Source organism: Callorhinchus milii, unplaced genomic scaffold (assembly GCF_018977255.1).
Source record: "Callorhinchus milii isolate IMCB2004 unplaced genomic scaffold, IMCB_Cmil_1.0 Scaffold1, whole genome shotgun sequence".
Taxonomy (NCBI): Eukaryota; Metazoa; Chordata; class Chondrichthyes; order Chimaeriformes; family Callorhinchidae; genus Callorhinchus; species Callorhinchus milii.
The window spans coordinates 12399730-12418363 of NW_024704742.1; the positions used below are offsets into that span (position 1 = coordinate 12399730).

At 39.1% G+C, this 18634-nt stretch overlaps 1 protein-coding gene across 1 annotated transcript in view; it reads left to right on the forward strand.

Annotated features, from left to right (window-relative positions):
- The window catches only part of LOC103188162 (phospholipid-transporting ATPase ABCA1), a 248220-nt gene that overhangs the window by 186564 nt on the left and 43022 nt on the right, over positions 1-18634 (forward strand). Inside the window, exons 36-37 of the mRNA XM_007908032.2 lie at positions 2017-2161; positions 10679-10802. Of these exons, the coding sequence (XP_007906223.1) occupies positions 2017-2161; positions 10679-10802 (269 nt within the window). The remainder of the gene's footprint in view (positions 1-2016; positions 2162-10678; positions 10803-18634) is intronic.

Genomic DNA, 18634 nt, shown 5'->3' on the forward strand with positions numbered 1-18634 from the left:
GTGGAAAACAACAACTTGCTTTTATATAATGCCCTTCACGCCAGACGGCATGTCAGAACGCTTGAAAACAGCCAGAAGGGTTGAGTCACTCAGCCAGAGGAGAATAACGGTGGCAGTGGAAGGAGCCGAGAAGGACAGCTTCTGTTTTGTCCAGCCACATGTAACCTCAAGGTGACACACTAGTTCTTCATAAACACAGCAGTGTACAGATGTTACCAAAAGCAGCTCAAATGGAAACATTATCCATCATAGGTTAGTCCAAACAGCTCTGCTGAGTTGTTTATTTGATCGTCTGTAGCAGTAAGCACAATCTCCATGGCTCACCCATCACTCACCATCTACATCACTTCTCAAGACCTATAATTCATATATTTGCTGTGTTAGAACCACAGAAAGTTTACCACACAGACAGAGGCCATTTGACTCCTAGTGGCTGTACTCGTGCTGTGTTCTTCACCAGAATGATTGACTCTATGGTGTTTTGCCCACAGAATACATTCAACACTGTGAAGTGCTTTGACACATCTCAACAACGTGACAAAGCAGGTTGAAATGTGCTTAGATTGAATTTACAGAACATTCCAATCGGTATCTCATCTGTCTGTTTGAAAAGGAAATTGCTTTTGTGCATTTCAGCTACAATGCTGTGACTTCATTAGAACTGGCTGAAAGTACCAGATCACTGGCCTGTTTCCATACTACACATTCTTTGTAAATCTTTGTAAATGCAACTAATGAGATGTTGCAGTGTGTATTATGGGGTTTGATGGACTGAAGACCAGAGTTTACTTAAACATGCCAGTTCATAGATGCATTTATATTATATTTATATTATTTCATAGTATTTCAGGCTATTTTTTGGCTGTTTATCTTTTTCTTAATTTGTAGTATAATAACTTAATAAGTATAAGGTATCAGCCTCAAGTCAAGTACAAGCAGAATCTGAGCAGAAAACTTCCTGTACTCTGACTCAGTGCATTATAATTCCAACTTCAGAAAACCATTCCCCACTGAATTCTTTTTTTGAAATTTTCACACCGAGTATACCTGTGGCCTTTCTGGATGAGATTACAAATTTAAGGTTGAATCTTCCACTATTCTAACCACTGTGTGCCCACTAACAAACATAGCTCCGTCCAGTGTGAAGGGCGTTATATCAATGCAAGTTGTTGTTGTGGTAGCCCTAAAGAGATCTCAGAATACCAAGGTATAGTTTGTTCTACTATCCTAACACCATACCAAAATCCAATTCATAACTGGCCAACATTTCTGCAAAGTAAACATTGTTTTCTCCATGGAATACCATCAGAGAGAGCAGCAAAATTTTGGAAGCTGAAATTGCCTAAAGTTATTTGTTTTCCTCATATTTGTTACAGCACCTTTCAATGTTGGGAAGACGTGTCAAATGTGTCACAGGATTTACTGTGAATGCAGAATGACTGAAAGCTCAACCATGAATGGGGGGTGGGGTAGGGAGGTGTATGGGAGGAAAGGACACAGATCGGGAGGGTGCAGAAAGTAGCAGAGATAGCATAACCAATGAGGATGGGGGTGATAGGCTCATGAAACCGGGTGAGGGAAAGGACATGAGCTGCAAAGTAGATACTCTGATAATAGATACTCTGCAGCTGTGAACTGCAGGTCATTTGAATACTTTTGCCTGAACTTGATGAAGATGTGAATTTGATCTCGGCAACTCAGGTGAGAGGTTGTGGCAGAGGGTAGCGATTATGGGGAGTTATTGACTTGTGAGTCAATAAAGAAGCCCGCTATAACTGTAATGTATTGCATTTTAGTTTGTTGTATTGTGTCCAGAGTCAAAATGTGATCAATGCACCTTGATAATTATTGTGCAGTTATGTAACAAGTTGTCTTGAAATTGATTCTTCCAGTTGTGCTTTTAAAAGCATCTCTGATGCATGAAGCAGAAATAAGACAATTTTGTTTTGCTTTTTGGTGTCAGTGGCAGAGGAACGCACTTCTTTAACGTGTCTCTCCATGTTTTATCTCTTTCAGATGGTCAATCATTCCTTTAATGTACCTAGCATCTTTCCTATTCAGTATACCCAGCACAGCGTACGTGGTGCTGACCTGCATTAACATGTTCATCGGCATTAATGGCAGTATCGCCACCTTTGTGCTTGAGATCTTCGAGAATGACGTATGTATTGTTAAACCATTTCTTCTGGTTTTGAGTGTCACAAAATCTGCCTGTTGATGTGGATGAGTTCAAGACTTGCTGTCTTTCTCAGCACAGGATGATATTAACTCTACAGGATTGAGCACTTTCCCTTAAAAAATATATAGTAATAATTTGGTCACTCAATCCACAACTGTTTGTGGGACACTGGCTGCCGTTTCTCCCACAAAATATACAATCAATTCATTTTACAGTATATTCTCTCTTCTCCATCTCTGTTAGTTTGTTTTCCTTTAGAATTTTCAATTTGAATTTTACATTTTTATCTAACTAATATAACCTATCTTTGAGCATCTTAACTCTCCAAAATCTGACATTTCAACTCTTTCTGACCTTCTTTGTCTCCTCCTCACTCTTAATATAGGGAAGCATTTATTTGGATTGTATTTGTAGCTGGGTGAAACTTCCTTTCCATTATTCTCTGATTTCCTGTAATATATTTTTCATATGACTCTCAGAAAGCCCTATTTTTTTTAGCCTTGCAACCCTTAAATAGTTTTGACTTCTTTATTCAACTATTCTGTAGGAGTCCTACAGTAGTTAGAGCACTCGCCTCGCAAACGAGAGACATTGGTTCAGTTCCCATCAGGAACTTGGGCAAGTTTCCTTACTCCACAGGCCTAATAATAAACCCTCAAGAAAAAAACAATAATAATTTGGTCACTCAATCCACAATATTTTGTGGGACATTACTGCCGCGTTTCGCCCACAAATATACAGTCAATTTAATTTACAGTATAATCTGTGAAATGTTTTGAGACGTCTAGAAGATGTGAAAAGTGCTATATCAAATGCAAGCATTATTATATATTCTGGCATTGCAAAACTGACTTGAAGATTCTTGTCTCAAAATGCTTCACAGGATTTATAGTGTAGTAAGTGTAGTGACTATGTATTTTGTAGGCAAATATGGCAGCCAATTTCAGCTGCTGGAAGGTGTTTCTTGAAGTCCAGGTTTATGAACACATATTTATATAACCAGGGCTTAGAATCCACCTTCATAGGGTTTCAGCTGCTGTTTAAGCTTCATACCTCCAGCTGGTGAAACTCATTCAGGGAGTAAGTAAGTGTGTCCAAGCTGTTAGCAGGAAGATGGTGGCAATAGGTTCGCACACTTCATGCTGAGCTGTGCTGCTCACCAAAAAAAGCTTACAAGGAGTTTCTGGTACCTGCCATCCATCTAGTAAGGGCTTGTCAGATGTCAAATTACCAATTAGTGACTATTCTTTGTGGTGGGGAGGGCGGTAGTGGGAGATGAGTAGGGTCTCCTTGAAGCTGAACTCTCCACTGAGTGGCATATTTGTCAATTGGCAATGAATCAACACTCTGTGATAAGTCTCAGTAGTCTGGTTTCTGAGCCAGGTAGGTCTGCAGTACTCCAGGCCACTTAGAGTAATAGCAAACCAGCCAGCCAGCCTCACCACAAGACCTGGAGAGACAGAGTGGTCAGCTCCTCCATACACAAGCTGCAGATTATCCAGAACTCTGCAGCCCATGGCCTTTTCTGCACTAAGCTAAACAAGTGCATCACCCCTATCGCCCACAAATATATGGTCAATTCACTTTACAGCATGATCTGTGAAGTGCTTTGAGACGTCTAAAAGAGTGAAAAGCGCTATATCAAATGCAAGGATTATTATTGTTATCCTTGTCGGCTCTACTCTATGGGCTCCCCATCCTCTGCAAAATGAATTTCAAGATTCTCACCCTCAAATTCAAATGTCTCCATGGTTTTGCCCAATCTACCTCTGTGACCTATAACCCTACTGCCCCAGCTGCTTCCTCTGCTCAGCAAACACCGCCCTGCTGCGCTATGCTGAACAAGCCTTCAACCAGTCTCTCCCACTCTTGATTATTCTAATGGGCTACAGATGTTTTCTCTTCCCATTTTTGAGCACCTAAAATAAGGATAAAAATTAAATACTCAACATTGATAATTCAATATGTTCCTAACAGACGAAGAGTTGCACAATATATGGGGTGAAAATCCTCCGTCTTGTTACAACCCCCCCTTCCCCCCACTTCCCCCGCATGTCTTCAACAACAAGAACTTGCATATATAGCGCCCCTCATGACGCTGAACTGGGGGAAGGGAGAGGTGACCTAGGCACAGTCAAATAGGAAGGTTTTCAGGCGCAACCTGAAGATGGGGAAGGAAGAAGCAAGGCAGAGGGATAGGGGAAGAGTGTTCCAGAGTTTCAGGGTGTAGTGGCTGAAAATACAACATCAATGTTGGTCAAAACCCACCATAAGATCTTTCAACTGTACTTTTGGCTACTTTTCTTCTCCCCTCCTTAGCTTCCCTTCCCCCAGGAACATGATTGTATTTCTAACATGAAAGGTATAAATGTAAAATATTGTTACTGTTAAGTTGAATCAAGATGAAGCATTTTGATCACCCTTTTTATCACCTTTCCCTTCCTATCTTTTTCAGTTCCCACGCTAACAGCTCAGGTGCCCAGACACCAGTGTCTGACATCCTCTCAATATATAAGTTGTATTCTATAAATATTGTCAGTCATTAATTTCAATTATAATTAATGCAAGTTACAATAATTGTGATATGGAAATAAGCAGATTGCCAGAAGCCTTCCTTATGTTGTATAGTTGTTTACCCTGGGTGGACATGTTGATTTAATTTTTTCTGTGAATGGAAGAGTCATTAATTTTCACCCAATATGGTAGCCCATATGTTATGCAACTGTTCATCTGTTAGGAACATATTGAATTCTCCATGTTGACTATTGTTGGATACTGTTTTCAATGAGAGTCTTCAGACGAATGAAATTTTCAATAAAGTTGTATTCAGTCCTGCAAACAGATGCAGTCCAAGCACAACTTCCTCAGACCCTCATGGCTGCAGAGAGCTTGGAAACCGTTTTTTGCTGGTTATCATATCTTAGCTCACTCATCACAGCCCAAATAAGGTCTTCTTGTTTTGAGTTCAAACAGTGGTCCAATGGTCTCCCACAACTATTTTTTATTCTTGTTTTAAATGCTCAAAAATGGGAAGAGAAAACACCTGTAGCCCAAACTCTGAAGGAATCACAGCCCTAAAGGTCAATGAAATGAATTTAAAAAAAATAATTTTAATCTTAATAGGTTAAGCAAATAAATAAGAATAATAATCATTGCATTTGATGTAGTGCTTTTCACATCTTCTAGACGTCACAAAGTGCTTTAGAATATACTGTAAAGTGAATTGACTGCATATTTGTGGGCGAAATGCGGCAGCCAATTGTGCAGAGCAGTGTCCCACAAACAGTTGTGGTTGAAGTGACCAATTTTATTATTGTCNTTTTTCTTGAGGGATTATTATCAGGCATGTGGAGTAAGGAAACTTGCCCAAGGTTTTGCCCTGCTGGAAATCGAACCCAGGTCTCTCGCTTGCGAGGCAAGTGCTCTAATCACTGAGCTACAGGTCACCACGTTATCTGATTGATTGTTGACTTAGTGTATATAATCAGTTGGTATTCACAGCTGAGCAGAGCAATTTCTTTATTTGGATGAAATGAAAATAAATTGGTTGGACTGAGTGTCTAATGGTCCCATTTATTTTCAACCTTTTTCCATAAACAGATTATTGCACTGAGACTAAATACTTATGTAATCCTAGCTTTTTGTACCAATTCATTAATCTACAGAACTGTTCATGCCCAGGATAATAAAGATGAATTGTGTTTCACGGGACATGTAATATAACATTCTGAATTGTATATTAAATGCCTCCAGCAATGGTTCATACATATAAGCTCTTTATACGCTTAACAGAAATGCACTTAATATTATTTTCCATTCCACTGGGTAATGCTGTTTAAAATCTTAGTCCAGTGTACTCAAAATAAAACGTCTTTCATGTCTGTCAAATGTTGGATATTTAGAAAATAATCGCCCACTGTGAATGAATACAGTGCAGTAATTTTATTGAATGGTTTGGGTAACATTACAGGCCATGGCAAGTGATAGTCAACATTTTTTAATTATGACCTAAACTCCAACATAAATTTGCAATATTGAAATCATTCATTTGCTAATGTGCTCTTTGGAGTGTGCTTATTTTAGAATCCATATTTTGGATTTTATTTTTGCCTGACACATGCCGAAACATATCGTCATGCTTAAGAGTATCCAAACTATCCTGGGAGTTCAATATATATATGCCACTTACTCATGGAAATTTACCTGTATCTGAAATGGAATGTGCACTTTCTCCTATTCTCTCCCGAGGGACGCACCTTGCCTACTTACTTCTGGAGTCTATTAACCTTTAGGTTAGCAAGAACCAAGGCTTGGAGACTTCAGAGTGTATGTTGAGGCACAATCCACCCACTCATTAGAGCTTTGGTTTCAGGGTTAACAGGAGGTGAGTCAGAATAATCACTACTCCAGGTGACCAGTCTGCCTCTCCAAATCTTACCATTGTGCCAGGCTGACTGGTCTGTCGTCAGCACTGCTGTGGAATACTTTTGGACCTGCCTGGCTCATGAATCGAGACCGGCATTGATATATTTTGAATGTACTGCCTATCATAGTGAATGTATGTTAGTGTTCATACAAATGGATAAGCAATCACTGTCAATTTATCAAACATTAAAGTCCAATTACTAGAAATGACACAATGAGTATAAATTATGTTGTGTGACAAATGAGATTGGTGATCTGCAGCTCAAGTTGCCACATGGGGTTATGATGTAGTGGCAGTAATGGAGACCCGGCCCAAATAAGGGCAGAAATGGGAGCTGAATATTCCTGTCTACAATGTATTCAGATGGGATAGGGAAGGAATAAAAGGAGATGGGATGGCAATGTTGATTAAGATACGGTTATGGCCCTGGAAAGGGGCAATGTACAAGAGGGTCCAAAAACAGAATCTACTTGGTTAGAGTTAAGGAGCAGAAAAAGAGCTGTTACTCTGTTAGGTGTACACTACAGACCACAAAATAGTGGGAAGGAGATAGATGAACAAATCAGCAAGCAGATTTTAGAAAGATGCAAAACCAATAGAGTAATGATAATGGGGGACTTCAATTTTCCTAACATAGACTGGCAAAATAACAGTGTAAAGGACAAGGAGGGGGAAGGATTCCTGAATTGTGCAGGATAACTTTCTGGATCAGTATGTTTCCAGCCCAATGAGGAAGGAAGCAGTGCTGGATCTATGTCTGGGGAATGAAGTGGGGCAAGTTGAGCAGGTTTCAGTAGGAGAGCATCTGGACAACAACGAACACGATATTATTAGATTTGGAGTACTTATGGAAAGGGACAAGGAGCAACCAAAAGTGAAAATAATCAACTGCAAGAGGGCTAATTACAGTGAGTTAAAAAAGGACCTAGCCAAGGTGGACTGGAAAGAAAGATTGGCAGGTAAAACAGCTAACAAGCAATGGGAAGCCTTCAAGGAGGAGATAGTTCGGGGACAGAACAAATACAAAGGGGAAATACAGGGCATCCAAACCTCCCCGGATAAATAAGGAAATTGGGATTAAAATAAAACACAAAAAGGAGGCTTATGGCAAATGTCAGGTCCAAAATACAGAAGATAATCAAATAGAATATAGAAAGTACCGAGGAGAACTGAAAAAGAAAATAAGAGGGGCAAAGAGATTGTGTAACATAAAAGGGAACCCTAAGATATTTTATAACCAAATAAAGAATAAAAGGTTAGTCAAAGGTAGGGTGGGACCAATTAGGGACCAAAGAGGAAATCTTGGTTAAGCAATCACTGTCAATTTATCAAACGTCAGCCATGCAGAGTGCATGGCTGATGTACTGAATGAGTACTTTGCATCTGTCTTCACAAAAGAAGAGAATAATCCTTGTATTTTGTTATAGCACTTTTCACGTCTTCTAGATGTCTCAAAGCGCTTCACAGAATATGCTGTAAAGTGAATTGACTCTATATTTGTGGGTGAACGCGGCAGCCAATTGCGCACAGCAGTGTCCCACAAACAGTCATGGATTGAAAATGACCAATTTATTATTGTTTTGTTTTGGAGGGATTATTATTAGGCATGTGGAGTAAGGAAACTTGCCCAAGGTTTTGCTCTGCCTGGAATTGAACTCAGGTCTCTCGCTTGCAATGCGAGTGCTCTAACCACTGAGCTACAGGACTTTGTGCAGCCAATGCCACAGTATCAGAGGGAAAGGTAGAGAAATTGGATAAGATAAGAAGAAACCGAGAGGAGGTACTAAAAAGGTTGTCAGTGCTCAAGGTAGATAAGTCATCCGGTCCGGAAGGGATGCATCCTAGGTTACTGAGGGTGGAAATAATGGAAGCTCTGGCCACGATATTTCAATCCTCCTTGGACACTGGGGTGGTGCCAGAGAACTGGAGGGTTGCAAATGTTACTCCACTGCACAAAAAGGGGCAGAAAGATAAACCCGGGAACTACAGGTCAGTCAGCCTAATGTCAGTAGTGGGGAAACTTCTAGAGATTATAATCTGGGACAAAATAAATTTTCAATTAGCAAAATATGGGTCAATAAAGAACAGCCAACATGGATTTGTTAAAGGCAAATCATGTCTAACAAACCTGTTAGAGTTTTTGGTGAAGTAACGGAGAGGGTGGATAAAGGTAGTGCAGTTGATGCAGTTTATATGGATTTTCAAAAGGCGTTTGATAACAACAACAAGATTCCATTTATAGAGCGCCTTTCATGTCGGGAGGACGTCCCAAGGCGCTGTACAGTTGGGTCAGGACCCGAGCAGGGGGGAAATGGTCAGGGTGAGGGGAGGGAAGGGAGGGAGCGAGGAGGGGGTAGAGAGTCGAGAGGGGAGCTGAAGGCACGGTCAAAGAGAAAGGTCTTAAGACCGGCCTTGAAGGAGGAAAGGGAGGAGGCAAGGCGAAGGCACTGGGGGATAGAGAAGAGACTTGTAAGCAAAATAGAAGCCCACAGTATTAAAGAGATAGTGGTAGCATGGATACAGAACTGGCTGGGAGACAGAAGGCAGAAAGTGGTGGTGAACAGTTGTTTTTCTGACTGGAGGGAAGTGTGCAGTGGTGTCCCCCAGCGATCAGTATTGAGACCACTGCTGTTTTTGAGCTATATAAATGACCTGGACTTGGGTATAGGGAGTAGAATTTCCAAGATTGCAGATGATACTAAGCGAGGGAAAGCAGTAAACGGTGCGGAGATAGTAGCAGACTGAAAACGGACACAGACAGACTGGTAAAACGGGCAGACATGTGGCAGATGAAGTTTAATGTGGAAAAATGCAAAGTGATGCATTTTGGGAGGAAGAATGAGGAAAGACGATATAAGCTGATGGTACAATCTTAAAGAGGGTGAAGGAACAGAGAGATCTGGGGGTCATATAAGTAAATTTTTGAAGGTGTCAGGACAGGTACATAAAGCTGTTAAAAAAGCATATGGCTTTATAAATAGGGGCATAGAATACAAAAGGCAGGAAGTTATGATGAACCTTTATAAAACACTGGTTAGGCCTCAGCGAGAGACTGTTCTGGGCCCCACACTTCAGGAAGGATGTCAAGGCATTGGAGAGGTTGCAAAGGAGATTTACCAGGATAGTACCAGGAATTGAGGACTTCAGGATAGGCTAGAGAAACTAGGATTATTCTCCTTGGAGCAGAGAAGCTTAAGAGGAGACTTAATAGAAGTTTACAAAAGTATGAGGCGATTCGATAGGATGAACAAAGAGAAACTATTTCCACTGGTGGATGGGTCGGGAACCTAAGGAAACCGATTTAAAATAGTTGTTGAAAGAAACAGAGAGGAGGGGGGAGACATTTTTTTACACAGTAATTTGTTCGGATCTGGAATGCATTTCCTGAAAGGGTGGTGGAAGCCGATTCAATAACAGCTTTTAAGAGAAGTAGATAATTATTTGGGGAGGACAAATTTGCAGGGCTATGGGGAGAGAATGAGGGAGTGGGATTGAATTGGGTAGCTCTCTTCAAAAAGCCGGCACAGACACGATGGGCCCAATGGCCTCCTTCTGTGCTGTATAATTTTATGATTCTATGACGACACAAAGGGTGTTTTAGATATGTGTTTGACGTAAAATTGCTAAAATAGCTTGTGCACACAAAATAGTGTGACTGAGATAGGAGTAGTATGCAGTGTGGGCAGAGTGAGTCTGTACGATGGAAGATCTATAAACCTTGGAATTGTTGCACTGGGTTCCAACTGGAAAAAGACTATCTGGGCAGAGAATACATAATGCTTAGACTGTATTTTTGTGCTTATTTGCCATAGTCATTCTGAAAGAGCCTGTAATCTCATTAAGAGTCACCGTTTTCAGAGTCCCATGCTCAGTAAGTCATTCTCCCTGATTCCAATGGAATTCAGTGTTAATATTCTTTACCCCCAGCTATTGAAGAAAAATGACAGAACCGCAAGTTCTACTCACCAGAAGTATTGAAGGCAATCAATGTTTACATTTAGGTAACAGAATATCCTTTTTAATAATAACATTTAGCAAACTAAAGGTTTCTTTTCTTTTGTCTCTTTCTGCAGAACTTGACTAAGATAAATGACGTCCTGAAACAGCTTCTACTAATTTTTCCACACTTCTGTCTTGGAAGAGGTCTCATTGATATGGCAAAAAATCAGGGTATTGCTGATGCATATGCTAGATTTGGTGAGTGTTCAGTCTTTTCCAATTGTTACCTCAGCAGTTTGTTTCACAAAAGAAAATGTGAGCATTTTACATGATGAGAATTATTTAATTATTTAATAATTTAATTATTTAATTATTTAATTTAATTATTTAATAGTAATAATCCTTGCATTTGATATATCATGTCTTCGAGACGTCTCAAAGCGCTTCACAGGATATACTGTAAAGTGAAATGTCTGTATATTTTGTGGGAGAAACACTGCAGCGAATTGCACACAGCAGCGTCCCATTTACAATTTATTGCTGTATACACCCAACCCAGCTGTACAGGTGTGAGGTTGAAGACACAAGTATGAGGTTGGAGACGGTGCTTTTGATTTTAAATCTCCTGCCTGCAGAGTGGAAATAATGGGGCACTTTATCCATCCAAATTGTTGTGTGGTGACACCAGCAGCCGTTTCCATTCTCAGCCATTATAGAAGCCAATTATGATGTACAAATAGATGGGATTGGGGACTGCTAATGTTTCTAAATTCAAACAGAGTCTTAAAGTAAGATTTCCATTGTGTAAAATAAATTATTGGAACTGGGTTTTATAGACTGTTAAATTCATCTTTTTCCCAGTAGTAATCCAGAACTCTGCAACCCATGTCCTCTCCCACACCAAACTCTGTGACCCCATCTCCCCCATTCTCGCCCGACTCCATTGGCTCCCTATCCTTCAGAGGATCCGGTTCAAGATCCTGGTCCTCACCTACAAAGCCCTCCATGGCCTAGCCGCACCCTATCTCTGCGACCTCCTAACCCACTACCAACCGCCCGCTCCCTCCACTCAGCCGGCTCCGGCTGCTCCACCATTGGTGGGAGAGCCTTCAGCCACTCTGCCCCCAACCTCTGGAATTCCATCCTCCAGTCACTCCGCCTCGCCCCCTCCTTAGCCTCCTTCAAGTCCTGCCTCAAGACCCTCCTCTTCGACCATGCCATCAGCCACCCCCCTTCCCCTCCACTCCCTTCTCCCCCCTGATCCCAGCTCGGGTCTGAAATGCTGTACACTGTCCAGCGCCTTGGGCCATCCTCCCGACGTGAAAGGCACTATACAAATGTAATCTTGTTGTTGTTGTAGTAAGTGTAACAATTGTATGGTATTTGGAATAGTTTTCTTTGGAGCCCTTTGAAACTGTAGGAATTGTCTTAAGATTTCCAATTACAATAGAATCCTGGTTAAAAGGAAAGAGATTTACAAGTGTCAGATATGTGTTAATCTCAGATTTGCAAACAAGTATGTTCCATAGTTTATAGTTTTATTTTTGCTAATACTCTAAGCAAATCAAATACTAGAATTTTGCTTTTACCATATTACACTTGATCTGCAACAAAATACAGCAGCAGATTGTGTTTGCTATTAACCTAAACTGGTAAAGAAAAAGGATAGGGAAAGAAAAGATGTTTGTTACAAAGTCCTGTGATTTTCAGCAGTTAGCCACATTCTGTTTTTCTGGCAGATGGAACTTTTTTGGTATGAAAATTGTATATCACTATAAATACTTTTTTGGCTCCTGCTGGGAACCATGTCAGTTGCAACAGTCACAGCCTTTAACTGCCTGATATTTTATTCCAACTATAATACATCAAAAGTGTTGTGCTTATTGGAAAATAACCATATAGTTTCCAAATTCTTTTCCAAACCAAGCATGCTGATTTTCCTGAATCCATATTAAAGCTCTGGAAAATCCTACCGTTCATACAGAAGATGAAACAAGTTTAAAAACACAAGGTTTTCCTTGGTTAAATGAGCACAGAATGTAATTTGGCAATTATTATGATTTTAAAGTAATGCTGGGATATTAACACAGTATTATCAATATCTATGCCAGGCTGAGATCAACTAGTTCACTTGACAGAGAGTTAGCTGCTCTTTTTTAGCTCCATATATTTCAAAGACATTCTAAGGCGCTATATCAAATGCAAGGATTATTATTATTACATTGTAGAAATAGAATCAGCACCAAGCAACTTAGCTCATGTAAAATTTTCATAATCCATTTGAAACTTTATTACCAATGAATTACAATCTACCCAGTTGATGCTTGGATTACTTTGTTATTACTGTACAATTCTGCTGTATATGAAAGGTATCGCCTATTATCAAATGTGAAATGAGCAGCAGTAAAATATCATAAGTGATGCATCTTTTCTTTGCTATTACTTAGGAGAAAAATATCTCGTGCTCTGTATCTTGTGCTGTGGGTGTGACTTGTATTAAGCTAAAAGGATAGGCACTTCTCTGGAAAGAAGTGTTGCTGCATTTATCGTAGTTTCATGAAGATTTAGACAAAATTCCTTTTTCCCATAACAACACTGTATTAAAAGAAAACACTGAGATCCCAACACAATGTATGATGTGTATAATAAGACACAAAGTTTTCACGAGCTGATATTCCCTTGAAAGTTGGCATTTCCGATTTATAAGGACATAAACCTCATTTGTTGTTGGATTTCTCATACCAGAGTAATCTCAATTGTATGATCTCAATTTACAATGCTCATTGTTCCTCTTTCCATCAGAGGACCGAATACGTTCAGTTTTGAATTGGCAAGCAGCTCATAACATACTACAGTCTGGCATTCCTTTTATCACCATTGGAACTTTTTTTGCGAAAAATAATAAAATGCATACTGTGGTAGTGTCATGTTCGTGAAATTCAACAACAACAATACCTTGCTTTTATATGGCACCTTTTCTCATAGGGATAGATTCTCGATGGACTTAACGGTGATGTAATTTGATGTTGAGTTGCGGAGAAAAGGGAGGTGACCATAGACAAGGTCAAGGAGGAAAGTCTTCAGGAAAATGGGCAAGGTAGAAAGATTGAGGCAGGGAATTCCACAGGGTCAGGGCATAGTGGCTGAATGCATGTCCTCCAATGGGGTGGGGTGCAGGGGTTGAGAGACATGCAGAAGAGAGGAGCTGGTTGAGGGAAGGGGATAGGTAAAGGAGTGGAGCCAGGAGATAGAAAGGTGCCGGGGCATGAAGTGATTTGTAAGTGAATGTGAGAATCTTCACGTTGATCTGTTATGTGACAAGGAGCCTGGCAAGGACCGGGTTTTGGGGGTGTGGAGTTTAGAGCAAGTCAGGACATGGGTGGCGTAGTTTTGACTTAGCTTGGCTTTGTAAATGGTGGAGCTGGAGAAGACATTGGAAAATCAAGATGGAAGGTGATAGAAGCATGGATCAGGGTCTCTGCAGTGAAACATTTGGTTCGGAGCTATTGTCTGAGGCAGACGATATAGCGGAGGTGGAGGAAAGTGATCCTGGTCAGGGAGTGTATTTAGGGTAAGAAGGACAGCTCGGGAGCCAACCTGAAGCCAAGGTTGTGCACAGGTTCAGTGAATTTGAGGGATAAACTGGGGAAATTAAGAGGTCGAAGCCAGCAGGTGAGAAGACATTGATGGGAACCAAGGAGAATGGCATCCATATTGTCCATGTTCAACCGCAGAAAGTTGGCCAGGGCCTATATATCTGACAAGCAAGAGGATAGAACATCAATGGATCTGGGAGTTGCAGATGGAGGAGGAGAAGTAGAATTGGGCGTCATCCGCATACATGTGAAAGTTGACCTCATGTCTGCAGATGATATCACCAAGAGGGAGCATGGAAAGGGATGAAGATAGAGCTTTGGAGACAAAATTATGGTGGCTGATTAAGTAGTTATTGAGCAAGAAGCGAGCAGTTCCACTGAGATAGAAGAGGGAGGAAAGGTAATTGAGGACCATTTTCTCCATATGCTACAACCACATCTCAGCAAGACCTAGGGTTCTCCACAGGGAAGGAGAGGGAGAATTTGATGGTGAAGCAACCTAAGAAACCTAGCCTTCTCTTGTATACTCGGAATGGTTAGCAACAGGGGCACAAACTGAGGGGAGCTGAGATGTGAAGCTGACCTAGCAGGGAATCATGAACTTTACTGATTTCCTTTGCTGAGTTCTTCCATTAAATTGTGTATCTGTATGGCAATTAGCATTAGATGCAAATTATGGTAATCAGCTACCTAAATGATTTTGAACATAGTCAGCTGCTTTCATTTCATGTTTAAATTTTGTTCCATTAATTATAGATAATTTATAGATAAAATAAATTGTTTTATGCTACACCTCAATTTTGGAAATGCAATGTAATGAGAGGATAAGCGCTTGTTTCAATGAGCCTAGAGCTGTGAAAAATTGAGAAAAAAATACTCAGTATGAGTAGTTAATGTTTTTTAATACATCGTTCCTGAATGAAACATTAGAAAATGCAAGTATTATTACACTGGAAATGTATTATAATGTGATAAATTTGGTGATATTCGTAGTATTTCATGAACATCTCTGCTTTTGATCAGTGATTTGCTAAAAATCAGCTTTACATTATTTTCTCCTGTGTTCCTTGAGGTTGGTGCTTAAACTGCCAGATGTGTCTATTAAGACATTCAAGAGATTATTCTTAATGTATGAATATAGGGATTAGGTGTCAACATGAGGAACACAGCCTCATCAAAGACCCACCGTAAACACTAGGAAGGCAGATTCTGACAAACTGGACAAAATTATTATTATTATAGGGAAAATAAACAGAAAATAGTCTTCCCTAGACAGCAGGAAATTGTTCAGCATATTGTTCAGGGTTGTGTAGGACAATTTTAGGACACAGACCAGGAAGTGTTGCTTTACTCAGTAGGTAATCAACAGCTGGAAAATGGGACCTGGAAGGGTGGTAGTGTCGAGGTTGCTGAATGTATTTAATGTAAAAAAAATACTTGTTTCAGTAAAGATTGAGGGATTGATGTTCTGGAAGGACAAGGTCAAATTAGGCCGAATGATTTTTTACCTGAGCCTCTCTGCAGTTTGCTGCAGAAATGTTCGAAAAAATGGGAACCCTGTCTAATTTATTTTTCTCCTTTCCATACTCCAGACTATATTTAGTCTTTGACCAGTGCCCAGCTGAGACAAGTTAACTTGGCACAAATAGGGCCACTTGCTCTCATAATAATAATAATCCTTGCATTTGATGTAGCGCCTTATCATGTCTTCAAGACATCTCAAAGCACTTCACAAAATATACTGCAAAGTGAATTATATTTTGTGGTATTGTAGAAATAGAATCTGCCACATACATAAAACATTCATGTAAGGCCTTCATCATACATTTGAAACTGTTATTGCTCATGAATTATAATCTATCCCACCCATACACAGAATTCACATATAGTCTAGTTAGTCTAGCATCTGTAGTAGGGAAAATGCTTGAGAGCATTTTATTATATGCAATTAATATTCATCCAAAGATTGTAGTGTAGTCAAAATTGCTTTAGAAGCAATGGGCCATGCCTCACAATTCTGGAATATTTTGAGGAAGTAACCAAATTAATTGATGAGGATTAAGCAATAGGCGTAATTTACATAGAATCTTAGATATAATTTATGATAAAGTTGCACATTTGAGGGCGAAACTTTAGGCAAGTTTCCTTAATTTACTCCACACGCCTGATAATAATCCCTCAAGAAAAGAAACAATAATAATTCAGTCACTCAATCCACGACTGTTTGTGGGACACTGCTGTGCGCAAATGGCTGCTGCATTTCGCCCACAAATACACAGTCAATTCACTTTGCAGTATATTCTGTGAAGCACTTTGAGACATCTCAAAGACTTGAAAAGCGCTGTATCAAATGCAAGGATTATTATTATTTTAAAAGAGATTAAGATTTGTGCAATGTATGTCAAATTCAATTGAAATCTGAATTAGGACTAAAAGACAAATGGTGTTTTTTTTAAAAGGTGAACGCTCCATTTACATTGACAATGACTAGTGAAGTTTAAAAAAATCTATATTTTTATTAAGTTTTTTTTAAGTTCTTCCATTCCCGGTCCAAAACTGTTAGTACTCTTCAGAAATAATAATGAAATAAGTTTTGCTTTTAATATTATAAAACTTGTGAATTAATCATATCTAAATTGCTATGTGATGAGTGCAAAGAAATGCTGATGGATTTAATAATATTACTCATAAACCTTGCATTTGATAGAGAGCGCCTTGTCACATCTTCGAGACGTCTCAAAGCGCTTCCCAAGATATACTGTAAAGTGAATTGATTGTATAATTTTAAATCAGATAATGTGAGGAAATGGACAGTAGAACAAGAAGTACGAAAAACACTGTATACCAATGCCCATTAACAAAGGTGGAAAATGTAAAATATTTGGATATGTTCTGTTAATACAAAGTTGCCATTGACAGGGCTAACCTAGTTTTAGAATGCATATTAAAGTTAGTTATGTTAACTGACAATAGATAAGAGATTGAATTGTGTTTGGAATAATATGCACTTGCAGAGAGATGAATTGTTTTTGACCTTCCTATTCTCATACTCTTCACCTGCCGACAATATCCTTTTATCTTCAGGCAATTTATTTTTCATTACCCGGATTTCTGACAGTATGCATTGCCGGATCCTGGCCAACAATCTCCCAAATGGTCATTTCTATGCAAGGATTATTTTTTTCTTATGGGAACTGTCAATCTGGCTTGGATACTCTGAACCACGGTGCTAGATTTCCGCATTCTTATATATAATGAAGTGTCTGCATTTGAAAGCAATGTTTAGGTTAAGTGTAACACTTTCATATCATGGAGTAGAGATTAGTATTAGAGCATGTTTTTCACTGTAAAATGATCTTCAAACGTATCAGAAGAATAAAAGTGGAAGAGCAAGATTCTAGTAATCAGACCTGATCTTTATCACAACCAATATTTAGAATTTCGAGAAAGTACAGACAGAGAATCAGTCATTCTTCCGTTAAAAATCAAATAATAAACGTTGCATTTAATATAACGCCTTTTACATCAAGAAGACTTCTCAAAGCATTTCATAGGATTTAATGTTAAGTGTAGTGTATAAATGCATTTTTACATTAATTTATACTTTGAGACGTCTAGAAGACGTGAAAAGCGCTATATCAAATGCAAGGATTATTATTATTATTATTACTATAAGTATATAGTAGTGTAAATGCTGAAATACCACCTTGTCTAATGTAGTAAGGGATGTTTGACACTCCAAGGTACACTAAAATTTACGTAGAAAACAATACAATTTTCCACCTTCTGACAATATTACATCAATCTCTCTCTGAATCACTCTCGCAATACACTACAACAATCAACTTATTCCAATATTGAAAACAAGCAACTGTATTTATAACTAACTTTTGATAAATATGTTCTGAATTATAATTAACAATATTGTATTTCATAATCTCAGTAAAAGGGGGAATTCATGTCAAATGCAAGAATATTTATGGATACAATTTTTATTTCCTACTAGCTTCTGGACTGATGCAAATCTACAAAATTCTTTACCTCCATGGTTTATATCTGGCCAAGTTTGACGTGTATTGCATACAAAAAGAATACTTAATTAATTCCATGATTTATCCCAGAAGCTGCAGCCAAACAATGCATATAGCATTAGCCCACTATTGGGGTATCTATACCATTAGGGTAGTATAGATTTTGTATTGAGTACCATACTACAGAATATTTCATTTCATACCAAAAGTGTGACATATAACATGCCATTAGAACTACTACTTTATATTGGTCCTGATGCTATAATATCCCCCATGATTTTATATCATCTTTCTCTGCACAATTTCTCCCCAGTGTCTTGAAAATCTGATTTAAAAAGGATTACATTTTGAAAAATGTGTGTAGCTATATAGTTTACAACACTGATCCTCTATTCAGCCTTCCCACAAGATATAAATACCAGCAAAAGAGACATGCCAAAACTTGAGATGGATTTCTAACTTT